General features: G+C 41.9%; 1 protein-coding gene across 1 annotated transcript in view; it reads left to right on the top strand.

Moving 5' to 3' along the window:
- The window catches only part of LOC115134337 (zinc finger protein ZFPM1-like), a 92,490-nt gene that overhangs the window by 38,715 nt on the left and 40,011 nt on the right, over positions 1 to 13,764 (top strand). Inside the window, exons 2-3 of the mRNA XM_029668177.2 lie at positions 4,594 to 4,731; positions 11,082 to 11,207. Of these exons, the coding sequence (XP_029524037.2) occupies positions 4,594 to 4,731; positions 11,082 to 11,207 (264 nt within the window). The remainder of the gene's footprint in view (positions 1 to 4,593; positions 4,732 to 11,081; positions 11,208 to 13,764) is intronic.

Raw genomic sequence — 13,764 nt, 5'->3', positions numbered from 1 at the left:
CAATAAAGGAGTGATTGTGCAGGTGGTGACCACAGACCACTTCTCAGTTCCTATGCTTCCTGGCTGATGTTTTGGTCACTTTTGAATGCTGGCGGTGCTTTCACTCTAGTGGTAGCATGAGACGGAGTCTACAACCCACACAAGTGGCTCAGGTAGTGCAGCTCATCCAGGATGGCACATCAATGCGAGCTGTGGCAAGAAGGTTTTCTGTGTCTGTCAGCGTAGTGTCCAGAGCATGGAGGCGCTGCCAGGAGACAGGCCAGTACATCAGGAGACGTGGAGGAGGCCGTAGGAGGGCAGCAACCCAGCAGCAGGACCGCTACCTCCGCCTTTGTTCAAGGAAGAGCAGGAGGAGCACTGCCAGAGCCCTGCAAAATGACCTCCAGCAGGCCACAAATGTGCATGTGTCTGCTCAAACGGTCAGAAACAGACTCCATGAGGGTGGTATGAGGGCCCGACGTCCACAGGTGGGGGTTGGGCTTACAGCCCAACACCATGCAGGACGTTTGGCATTTGCCAGAGAACACCAAGATTGGCAAATTCGCCACTGGCGCCCTGTGCTCTTCACAGATGAAAGCAGGTTCACACTGAGCACGTGACAGACATGACAGAGTCTGGAGACGCCATGGAGAACGTTCTGCTGCCTGCAACATCCTCCAGCATGACCGGTTTGGCAGTGGGCCAGTCATGGTGTGGGGTGGCATTTCTTTGGGGGGCCACACAGCCCTCCATGTGCTCGCCAGAGGTAGCCTGACTGCCATTAGGTACCAAGATGAGATCCTCAGACCCCTTGTGAGACCATATGCTGGTGCGGTTGGCCCTGGGTTCCTCCTAATGCAAGACAATGCTAGACCTCATGTGGCTGGAGTGTGTCAGCAGTTCCTACAAGAGGAGAGAGAGCATTGATGCTATGGACTGGCCCGCCCGTTCCCCAGACCTGAATCCAATTGAGCACATCTGGGACATCATGTCTCGCTCCATCCACCAACGCCACGTTGCACCACAGACTGTCCAGGAGTTGGCGGATGCTTTAGTCCAGGTCTGGGAAGAGATCCCTCAGGAGACCATCCGCCACCTCATCAGGAGCATGCTCAGGCATTGTAGGGAGGTCATACGGAGGCCACACACACTGCTGAGCCTCATTTTGACTTGTTTTAAGGACATTACATCAAAGTTGGATCCGCCTGTAGTGTGGTTTTCCACTTTAATTTTGAGTGTGACTCCAAATCCAGACCTTCATGGGTTGATAAATTTGATTTCCATTAATAATTTTTGTGTGATTTTGTTGTCAGCACATTCAACTATGTAAAGAAAAAAGTATTTCATAAGAATATTTCATTCATTCAGATCTAGGATGTGTTATTTTAGTGTTCCTTTTATTTTTTTTGAGCAGTGTAGTTTTCTGCCAGTTCGTGGTGAGTAATCGCTGTTCTGATGTCCAGAAGTTATTTTCGGTCATAAGAGACGGTAGCAGCAACATCATGTACAAAATAAGTTTAAAAAAAAGTTACAAATAATGGAAAGAGACAAACAAAACAAAATCTATTAAAATTCAAATCTATACATTTTGCTAGATTTGTTTAATTTACAGCGTAATCAATGAAGTCATTCATCATTACTTTCCTCGGATCAAAGGAAATATATGTTTTATTTCACCTAGATATCAAATTAGAGAAATCATTCCGATCGCATGGACTACATTTTTTGCAAAGTATAACAAAAGCTTAATTCTGATAATTGAAGTGGGCTTTAAACCCTCTTGGGGGTTCAAGCTTGAAAGACCTGATAGAACTGAAGTTAAAATAATATTTACTCAATCCTTCGTCATTCCTTTAAGTCTGAACAATAAGAGGCTCCTCTTCAGCATATGACTCTATGTCAGGTAACCCAGTTCCCTCTTCAAGAGTACATACGAAGGGGCCTCTCTCACTCTCTCTAAATATCCTCCTTTAAGATTTTCTTCTTTCTCACAAGTGTCTGATTGTCTGATACAAGTAGCGCTTCTCTTCTTGTTCTGCTGTTTTGTAAGATGAGTATTAGTGTAAGAGCTGGCGAGGCGCGGCGACTGTTTAATCAGTCTTGTTGAGCATGCAGGTTTGATGTGTTGTCTCTGTGTTTAATCACCGCTGCTGAGCACACAGGTTTGATGTGTTGTCTCTGTGTTTAATCACCGCTGCTGAGCACACAGGTTTGATGTGTTGTCTCTGTGTTTAATCACCGCTGCTGAGCACACAGGTTTGATGTGGACGGCGAGTTAATAAAGCAGTATCTCCTCTGCCTTCATCAGCTTTACACTTTGATCTGTGCTGTATTAGAGTGGCAGATGGAGTTGGAGGCTGCTCTGAGTTCCCCCCCAACCCGCTCTCTTTCTTTTTCACTGTCTTTATGATGAAAATTCTGTGTCACAAATGCATGCAGGTTAGTGTGTGTGTGTGTGTGTGTCTGTGTGAGTGCACGCACATGAATGACTTGAGACTTATTTCAGAATTTGGCTAATGGTATCAGTTCAGGTTATATACTACATGTTTCAATACTTGATTGACAGTCCAGACATTTGCTCCTCAAATTATACTCGGCGACATCTCCATTGTGTGGCATATTTCTGTGTTGTTTTCAGTTACTTAATATACCTAATATGATTGGTTAACAAATTCATTATTTTTTTATTAAGTCTAATTCTGAATTGTTTAACCGTCAATTTATTCAGTGAGTTTTAAACAATTTGTGGTTATAACTTTTGAAAAGTTCAGATGATGTAGGATGGTACAATGCTTATCAAGTAACCCGTACTATCCTTTCTTCCAACTATCCTGAAGAGGGAAAAATATTATATATTTTTTTGTGGATAAATGAGGCAAAAGTTTCAACTTATTCCCCACAATTTGATGTCTGAAAGCAGTGGTGCGGCGATTGATTCATTAAACCAGAACAGTAATGAGGAAAGAAATGATCATTCAAACTTACATTTTTAACAAGAAATATAATTGGAATTTTATACAGAGAAGTCCCTTTGTACAATTATGATTAAAGGAAAATTAATTGTATGAAAATGTCCTCACAGATATACTGTAAATTTGATCTACCAAAGCTCAAGCCACATAATTCTAAAATATTGTGTTCGGGATCGATCTTTTTTCTTTCATCTTTTTTTATTTAGTATTAAGGTCCAAATCTAACTGTTAATTTTATCTGAAACAGTGAACCATGCAGGCGTGGAAGTCAAAATTAGCCTAAAGATGTTTCATTTACAAAGACCGAAACACTTTGTCAGGCAGCGATTGTTTCCAAGCATTATCTCTGCCTCGTTTTAATTGCTTGGAAGTGAAATTAACAGAATTAGAAAAATTGCCTTTCTCTTTTTCTACAAGACTCTTTATTCACGGGTATTGTTGTGTGCTTTGTATAGATTATAGGCCTTTTTGTTCTAGGAGTGTAAATATATACGCCCCCCAGTCACGGCTTTAGCTTGGAACAATCCCACTTCGCTCATCACAACCTCATGGGAATTCATTTACAAACTATGGGGTAAAATCCCATTTTAATATCCAGTATTAATTTGACACAAATGTACTTGTTTAAAATTGTGTTGTGCCCCAAGACTTAATTGCAATGCCTTTGTTTGCATTTGTTGTTTATTTTCTCCCATGGTAATCAGTAGAATAACCATTTACACCGATTTGACGGTTCCTAATCGTCTTTATGGAATAGGGCCGGAGATGAATTAATAATCTATGTGCTCTCCTGGGAATAGGCTGTAACGTTATGTCTACAGAGAATTGTGGCATCCAATCCGATTTGAAATACTGGTGGGCTTTCATAATTAGAGTGGTCTCATGTAGAACCTTTTCTGTGTGTGACAGTAGAGTGAAAGCATGTGAGGAGAGAGCTGTTCCCGACCTGCACCAATAGAATGCGACCGTGATGATGGGGATTGGGTCTGACGAAAACAAGGAAAGGTTTTGTGTTCTGATCCTTGGTTTTACTTAGTCTGGATTATAATTATTAGGAGAATGCATATCAATTCATTTGTATTATTTTAAAACATTATTATTATTATTAAAGCATGATATTGTTATGCTTTAATTTAGGCTATCCTCACCGGTCTAAAATAGCTCAGCAACAAAATCAGCAGGTAGTCAGCAGGGATTATAGAAATACAATATCAGGTGTGAGTTAATTATCTTATTATGACATTAGTAAAACCGCTTTAGTCTACCAAATATAAAATGTATTAAAAATGTTGCATTCAGGGAATGGCACTTATTTTTTTCACACATTACGGAATCTGTTGTGCAGAATTTGATATCCTTAATTTTTTGGGGCACTCCTAATTCCATGAGATCAATTTTACAAGGGACTAGAAATGAAAAATGTAATCACTTCAGAGCTTTCTGTTCAGTAATCTCTACTGAAGAGTGACAGCATAATATTCTAGTTTCACTGTATTTAAATGGCTAAGTATATAGTCATGAATTGGGGTATGGATTCCTTCACCTGATGTTATTGTGCTGTGGGTTAGAGGTTAATGCCTTCATATAAATGAGTAAAGATTTTCAATTCAATTAAATGTTCCCTCTTTTTTTCCTCTGTAAGGTTCTATTGGCGACCAGGAGGGTGGCGAGGACAACACACCTGAGGATGTCAGCCTATCGGGCGATGAGGGCGGAGCCTCAGACTCAGCAGAATGTGACAGCTCCAGTCCACCACCATATACCCCCCTGTACAATGAAGGTGAGCTCTCCCACCTCTGTTCACCCCCCTGTACAATGAAGGTGAGCTCTCTCAGCCTGGGGCAGCACTGAGAAACATACAGCTATCCTCTTATAACCATGCAACACAACTCAGTGAGTACCTGGTGGCATCTGAGCAGATCCACTGCTTCTCACAATGTCTTAGCTCATGGCTGGTGCTGTAGCTTGCTGAGATGCTGTGAGTGACCTGACTCTCTGCCACTATTGCCAAATGGCTCATATGCCACACAAATACTGCTGCCAGTGGTAGTTCCCTGGTTTTTCTCACTGAACCATTGCTTTTAATTCTGCCCCAGGTTATGAACAATTCTTGGCAAGTGCCCTGTTTCATTCTGTGGAACTATCTGTGGTGAGTTCATCATTTCAGTTGATTCATACAACAGTTGTCTTCTGTGATGGCACCAGGGTCTTGGAGATCTATTGATAGCTTCGTCTCAGTCCTCAGTCTTTTGTCTCAGTCATATGTTTTCTAGTAATTATTTATCTATTCGGCTGTCTTCACTACAATAGGTATGACTGCGGCTGTTATGTTGACTCTATTATTCAATATTTGCATTGATGATTTGATTGATTCCCCCTACTCATTATGTTTTCTTTATTAATTGTAAGTTAAAATATACATTACAGTGCCTTGCGAAAGTATTCGGCCCCCTTGAACTTTACGACCTTTTGCCACATTTCAGGCTTCAAACATAAAGATATAAAACTGTATTTTTTTGTGAAGAATCAACAACAAGTGGGACACAATCATGAAGTGGAACGACATTTATTGGATATTTCAAACTTTTTTAACAAATCAAAAACTGAAAAATTGGGCGTGCAAAATTATTCAGCCCCTTTACTTTCAGTGCAGCAAACTCTCTCCAGAAGTTCAGTGAGGATCTCTGAATGATCCAATGTTGACCTAAATGACTAATGATGATAAATACAATCCACCTGTGTGTAATCAAGTCTCCGTATAAATGCACCTGCACTGTGATAGTCTCAGAGGTCCGTTAAAAGCGCAGAGAGCATCATGAAGAACAAGGAACACACCAGGCAGGTCCGAGATACTGTTGTGAAGAAGTTTAAAGCCGGATTTGGATACAACAGATTTCCCAAGCTTTAAACATCCCAAGGAGCACTGTGCAAGCGATAATATTGAAATGGAAGGAGTATCAGACCACTGCAAATCTATCAAGACCTGGCCGTCCCTCTAAACTTTCAGCTCATACAAGGAGAAGAGTGATCAGAGATGCAGCCAAGAGGCCCATGATCACTCTGGATGAACTGCAGAGATCTACAGCTGAGGTGGGACACTCTGTCCATAGGACAACAATCAGTCGTATATTGCACAAATCTGGCCTTTATGGAAGAGTGGCAAGAAGAAAGCCATTTCTTAAAGATATCCATAAAAAGTGTTGTTTAAAGTTTGCCACAAGCCACCTGGGAGACACACCAAATATGTGGAAGAAGGTGCTCTGGTCAGATGAAACCAAAATGGAACTTTTTGGCAACAATGCAAAACGTTATGTTTGGCGTAAAAGCAACACACCATCCCCACTGTCAAACATGGTAGTGGCAGCATCATGGTTTGGGCCTGCTTTTCTTCAGCAGGGACAGGGAAGATGGTTAAAATTGATGGGAAGATGGATGGAGCCAAATACAGGACCATTCTGGAAGAAAACCTGATAGAGTCTGCAAAAGACCTGAGACTGGGACGGAGATTTGTCTTCCAACAAGACAATGATCCAAAACATAAAGCAAAATCTACAATGGAATGGTTCAAAAATAAACATATCCAGGTGTTAGAATGGCCAAGTCAAAGTCCAGACCTGAATCCAATCGAGAATCTGTCGAAAGAACTGAAAACTGCTGTTCACAAATGCTCTCCTTCCAACCTCACTGAGCTCGAGCTGTTTTGCAAGGAGGAATGGGAAAAAATTTCAGTCTCTCGATGTGCAAAACTGATAGAGACATACCCCAAGCGACTTACAGCTGTAATCGCAGCAAAAGGTGGCGCTACAAAGTATTAACTTAAGGGGGCTGATTAATTTTGCACGCCCAATTTTTCAGTTTTTGATTTGTTAAAAAAGTTTGAAATATCCAATAAATGTCGTTCCACTTCATGATTGTGTCCCACTTGTTGTGGATTCTTCACAAAAAAATACAGTTTTATATCTTTATGTTTGAAGCCTGAAATGTGGGAAAAGGTCGCAAAGTTCAAGGGGGCCGAATACTTTCGCAAGGCACTGTATGTGGTTCATGGATAATAAGTACTATACTCTCTCAAATCAACTGCCAGTGCTATGTAACCACTAATTCCCATAAACTCATCATATCCCAATATCCCACTACTTGTTAATTGTTAACCAAAACTATGCAGAATAGGGGCACACCATCAATGAATGTTGAAAAGATAATTTCACATGTGCATACAGTACAGCCAAAAGTTTGGACACCTACTCATTCAAGGGTTTTTCTTTCTTTTACTATTTTCTGCATTGTAGAATAATAGTGAAGACAAGCTATGAAATAACACATACGGAATCATGTAATAACCAAAAAAGTGTTAAACAAATCAACATATATTTTAGATTCTTCAAAGTATCCACCCTTTGCTATGATGACAGCTTTGCACACTCTTGGCATTCTCTCAAGCAGCTTCACCTTGAATGCTTTTCCAACAGTCTTGAAGGAGTTCCCACATATGCCTAGCACTTGTTGGCTGCTTTTCCTTCACTTTGCGGTCCAACCCATCCAAAACCATCTCAATTGGGTTGAGGTTTGGTGAGTGTGGAGGCCAGGTCATCTGATGCAGCACTCCATCACTCTCTTTCTTGGTCAAATAGCCCTTACACAGCCTGGTGGTGTGTTGTGTCATTGTCCTGTTGAAAAACAAATGATAGTCACACTAAGCGCAAACCAGATGGGATGGCATATCGCGCAGAATGTTGTGGTAGCCATGCTGGTTAAGTGTGCCTTGAATTCTAAATAAATCACAGACAGTGTCACCAGCAAAGCACCATCAAACCACCTCCTCCATGCTTCACAGTGGGAACCACACATGCAGAGATCATCCGTTCACCTCCTCTGCATCTCACAAAGACGGTTAGAACTAAAAATCTCAAATTTGGACTCATCAGACCAAAGTACAGATTTCCACCGGTCTAATTTCTATTGCTCGTGTTTCTTGGCCCAAGCAAGTCTCTTCTTCTTATTGGTGTCCTTAAGTAGTGGTTTCTTTGCAGAAATGCGACCATGAAGGCCAGATTCACACAGTCTCCTCTGAACAGTTGATGTTGAGATGTGTCTGTTACTTGAACTCTGTGAAGCATTAATTTGGGCTGCAATTTCTGAGGCTAGTAACTTTAATAAACTTATCCCCTACAGCCGAGGTATCGCTGGGTCTTCCTTTCCTTTGGTGGTCCTAATGAGAGCCAGTTCCATCATGGTTTTTGCAACTGCACTTGAAGAAACTTTTGAAATGTTCCGAATTGACTGAGCTTCATGTCTTAAGGTAATGATGGACTGTTGTTTCTCTTTGCTTATTTGAGCTGTTCTTGCCATAATATTGACTTTGTCTTTTACCAAATAGGGTTATCTTCGAATCATATTATTTTGAGTTATTACAGAGTTCTGTATTTCTTTTTTAAAAAGACAAAGTCCTGCTCTTGTGAAATTTTGGGATGGAGTGTTAAGTGATAAGCGTCTGCTGGTTGGCTTGGTTTGAAAAACCCATGGAAATTCTGTCAGGTGTTAATTGAGACTAGATTAAAGATTACCCAGGGTTGTGTGTTGGTTTCAGCTTGTGTGCTGCAGGTGAGGATGAGAGAATTAAGTGTGTGTGTGTGTGTGTGTGTGTGTGTGTGTGTGTGTGTGTGTGTGTGTGTGTGTGTGTGTGTGTGCTCGCTCGCTCGTGATGGAGAAGAATAGAACGTCGATTACATTTCAGAGACAAATAAAGCTTGTATTTTTGTGTTTTTCCTTGTGTCTTTGTCTCCCCCCCCCCCCAAACTGAATGGAGAAAAGCGACACGTCACCTTGTTGATTTAGCTCTCTCTCTGGTTCCTCGGTTGCCCGGTCCTGCCATTATCAGCTCTCTGTAAATCAGCCGTGTTTGACGGACCTGCTCTTTCAACCTGGGATCAATACCAGGTCTTTATCGGGCCAGCGCTGGCTAATAAAGGCAAGGCCCCTTATCCACCATCTGGGAGAGGGAGAGACACAGGCGATAAGCTCTTGATAACTTAGAGAGAAAAACACATTCTACCAGTAACAGGACCCACTCTGTGTTCATCTTCTAGACAGAAAACAAATATATTAATTTGCAATGAACAAAGAATGCACCTTTGCACATGCACACACACATACGCTACTCATCTGCTCAATTCATCTGTCTCTGTCGTGGTGTGACTGCTTCCTTTCAATGTTCCTTCATTCTCAGTGTTTGATGAGATCTATGGTCTACAGGTGAATACAGGAACTCTTACTGAAACAAGGACCCTTGTCTGAGACCTTATTAGGATAATAAAAAATATGCTAGTCAAAACTAGCGAGTGAGAGAGACCAACACTGCTGGTCCAAATAACTATTTCTCTTCACAGGGCCTTTGCGCTCAAGTAGCATCCCTGTTTTTGTTTCTGTGGGAACCAGTGGAGTTCACCAGTGAGTTAACATGAGTTAAGAGCAGAGGTCAACAATGCAGTAGGGGGAGGACACACAGTGAGTTGGGGATGAGAAAGAGGAGTCTGGGTTTAGAAGTTCAGGTTGTTGGGTGACTTTGCCCTGCAGGTGTGACAGGGGAAGTTCTGCTTATCAGATTGATAGAGGCTTTCTCGGTCGGGGGGTGGGGGGTGGGAGGCATAGAAGGAGGGGAGGAGGTAGAGAGGGGGGAGGAGGGGGCGGCAGAAAAGTCTCTGTCATCGACTCCTGATACCTGCCTCCTCGGCTCAGATGATATGGGAGATAATATTGATAATATTAAACGCAATAACTGTGGTTCCAGCTCCACTCCCCCAGCTGAGCGCTGCATGATAAAATCAATATGCCATTCAATGTGATTTATAGCTGAAAATAATGGGACTGTTTAGGCAGGGAGGGAGGGTTAGTAGTGTCGGGGCTGATGTGCTGGGACAGGCTGAGTGTGTGTGTGTGTGTATGGGGTGGGATGGAGAGTTGGACGGGGTGGGTGGATTTTTAGGGAGGAGGGGGCGGGCAATGGTTGATTTTTTTTTTTGACGATACAGATCTAAACTTCAACTGTTACATTAATAACAGCACCTCTCTGAGGGCGTCACGCTGGCGGACGTTTATGGCTGGGTATCGATCGAGCGCTATCGCTGTTTATCTGAGCGAGAATGCAATGGTAAACATGCCCTTTGTGCACAAGGCCGAGGTGTTATCGGGGTGGGTTGATGGGAAGGGATTTGGGGAAGGGGAGAAGGTGAGTGGGGCAGGGGCGGGAGAGTCCCTCTGATTAAGCTAATGGCTGATAATCAGCCCATTCTGCTATGTAGGAACACAGTGGAAGTAAAGTGTTTGATACCAAAGTCAAAGAGGAGGTTCAGAGTTCTCCCTACACAGTGAACACTGATCAAAGAGAGAGATTCAGTAATCACCTTCATCAAAGACAGACAGGGATATTGATGACAGTGATTAGAGTGTATACTCCGTCTGTGTCTTTGTTGGAGGTGGTTTGCCTTTATGCGACAGAGGCAGAGAGGGAGAGATCACTAGACATCGTCTCTAATGAGGTTTTCTGTCTGTGGTGTCGCTTGGAGAATCAAAGGGTCCATCTCCGTGCTGAGGTGTTGTGTTACACAGCTATGGAGGCTTTATTCTGAGGGCTTTGATCAACAGACAGGAACCGCCAATGATGAGGAAAGTATGTGTGGAGTAGACTCATTGTACACACACATACACACTCAAGTGTGACGAATTGCGAGCACCACATACACACACACACACAGTGTCCTGTCCTCTGGATGGATGGCGCTGATAGACATGGCAGCTCTGCTTCTAGCTCCTAAACCACTTTGCAATTTTTATTTATTTATTTATTTCTTACGTTATTAGCCCAGAACGTTTTTTGTGTTATTACATACACCTGGAAAGAACTTTTGGATATTAGAGCAGTGGTTACTATGACACACACTCACACAGGTTGAATAAGACAAAAGTGGATAAATAGCCACTGGATGGCCATCGATCCTCTTCTGAATAGTGTTTATTTTCATGTCTCGGTGTAACGCCATATTATTATAATATGATACATATATAATGTATAATGCACCAACCCTGTTGTTTGAATAGATGTCTCATTGTTCTGATGCCCTCTTCTTTCAACAGAGCCAAGGACACATGAATCCCTTTGTGCACCTGATGATGAGGAGGAGGAGGAGGAGGAGAAAGGTCCAACACACTCTAAGGAGGAGATGGAAGAGGAGGAAGACTGTCTACATTGGAGGGGTCCAGGTGAGTCAGTTTGTCTGTCTGTCCGACTAGTCAGAGACTGTGAATCCATGTCTAGTTTTGTCTTGTTTATTGTATGGTGCGTGTGTAATGTGTTTGTTTTTGTGTCATAGCAGTCTTGACTGAGGGCTGTGTATTTGTTTTGTAAAGTTAAGTGTGAGTGTGTTTAAGTTGCTGTGTTATTATGTAGATGGTGTGATGTGCCCAGGCTGTTGTTTGGGAGAGGCAGCCTTTAATGTGACCAATGGGAATTTATTCAACTTGTAACAAAAACCCATCTGAGAACACAAACATGTCACAGAGGATTTAACAAGCAATTGCCATCATATTTTTTTCCATCCCTCTTGTCATAGCTGTTTTATTTTTCTTCTGTTCAGTTAAATAATGTAAGGAGATTACTATAGGATCTATCTTTCATATTTATTTTCAAACTGTGTGTGTGAGTGTGTATGTGCCCATCAGTGAGTATGTCAGTGTTTTTTAATTATTTTAGTTGAGGATGTTTTCATTATCGTCATGTCCCAGCCTGTCCCTTTAACAGTAATTGGAGCGATATTAATTGCTGTGTGGTTGCTGGTTGATGGCAGCACAGTGATGTTAGTGTGATAGGCTTTTTTCCTCACAAACTAACTGCCGGGAGAGCAAGAGAGAGGGGGAACGAGCGAGAGATAGCCCTTCTATCAGTACTGGAGCAGGCGCTGTCTTTATCAGGAGCACGATTGGCAAAAGGGAAACTTTGACCGGTCTGAATTTTTCCCTTATCGTCAAGGCCCCCCCCCACAATCCCCCATCACCACTAACAACCCCCCAAACCCAGACATGCACTTCCCTCTTGTTATTTCTTCCTCTGAATGTCAGGAATGGAGACATGGTGAACGTGGTCTTGTTCATACATTCGTTTAGTCTCCATCAGCGATTTCTCACAAGTCTCTGGGAGAGGAACATTTTCTCATATGGAAAAGGCTTTAATCTCTTTCTTCTTTGTGTTAGCGTTCTGCTCATTTCTCACTGTCACTTAGTTTACCCCTGTTTTCGGATCTGGCTGAAGATACAGAACTTTCTAGCTGCATATCTGTTTTTGTCTCTACCTCCTGTCTGTCTGGCAGTCCGTCTGGGTGCAGGGATTTGGGGGTGGTTTACACTAGAGAGCAGGGTCTGGTCAGGTCCTCACCACAGACCTCTCCCCCTCCTTCTTACTCTCTCTTTCCCTCTCCCTCTCTCCGTCTCTCTCTGTCGCTCTCACAAGCTGTCCAACTTAACTATTTTTCTCCTCACAAATGCAGACTGTCATGCTCCTGTCTGCCAGAGATTGGTGCTTGCCCTCAATTTCTGTGCTTTCTAGATGTTCATGTCATGGCAGCCACGCTTCATGTGAGAAATTTGATATATTCTGTCTCCATGACTGATGTCTTCAGGCCCTCGCAGTCTTCTCGCTCTCTCTCTATGCCATAATGAGTCAATGATGAACACAATCATGAATATTTGTCGTTCATTTACAGTGTAGAAATATTTTTCATGTAATTTCCAATTCTGTGCAAAAATCCCATTTTTACAATATAATGGTAATGATTATTACGTTAGCAATTCTTTATAGAAAGGATTTTTATATATTTTTTAATCTATTTCGTTCCTGTAAATGATATTGCATTGTGTCTGTGTCATTACCACTGCTCAGACATTACATTTCACACGAACAGAAGGAAGACTCATATTGTAATTGCTCAAAATAAGGATTTTCATTCTTCCCATGCCTAAATTTGTCGACCACATTAGTTTCCTGTTTATTAGAAAATAAAAATTGACACTTCCCATCAGAAAGGCATTATACTATCTTCCTGTGAAGTGTCATTAGTGTGTTATTTTCCCTGGTAGGACCATATGATAAGTGGTTATCATATGGTTGTAGCCTACACTTTCATCCAAGTGAGTGATATGACTATAAACGATCGTTATCAAGCAGTATAAAAAATGTAATAATTATATTTACTGTCAATAACTATCAATACATTGCCTTTGTGACATGAATTGATAGTGAAAACCATGAACATTAAAATATGCCCTGATTATAAGCAATATCTAAAGAAGTTGGATGCTGTAGGAAAAGGCTTACACTAGCTCAAATATTTATTTAACAAATGATATTCTTGCTATATTTTTCAGGCCACCTGGAAGATGAGGTGTGTGTCTGTGGTTGTATTTCTCTGTAATGGAGTTGGTGTGTGTAATATAGAGTTTGGTGAGGGTGTGGTGTTTTAGAATGGAAGGCGGTGGCTGGGACCAAGTGTCTGGCAGGGATTGTATGATACGGTAAAGAGGCTTTTTAATCTAGGATGTGTCCTGCTGCATGATATGCAAAATAAATTATGAAGAGAAAAAAATGTGTCTCTTGAATGACCTTGCTGGCTGGAGGGTTTGATATTTTCCTCTCTGCTTAAAATTCTTGATATGCAAATAGCCATCACAGTAATCCCTCGTGGCTCACGGACTGTCACTCCTGGCTCTCTCTCCTCCACATACAGAACAGAACAGAACAGACTGAGTGTCATTGAGCTGCGCAATC

Source organism: Oncorhynchus nerka, linkage group LG9a (genome assembly GCF_034236695.1).
Source record: "Oncorhynchus nerka isolate Pitt River linkage group LG9a, Oner_Uvic_2.0, whole genome shotgun sequence".
Classification (NCBI taxonomy): domain Eukaryota; kingdom Metazoa; phylum Chordata; class Actinopteri; order Salmoniformes; family Salmonidae; genus Oncorhynchus; species Oncorhynchus nerka.
Note: the sequence above shows the minus strand (reverse complement) of the source record. Positions and strands in the feature narration are given on the sequence as shown.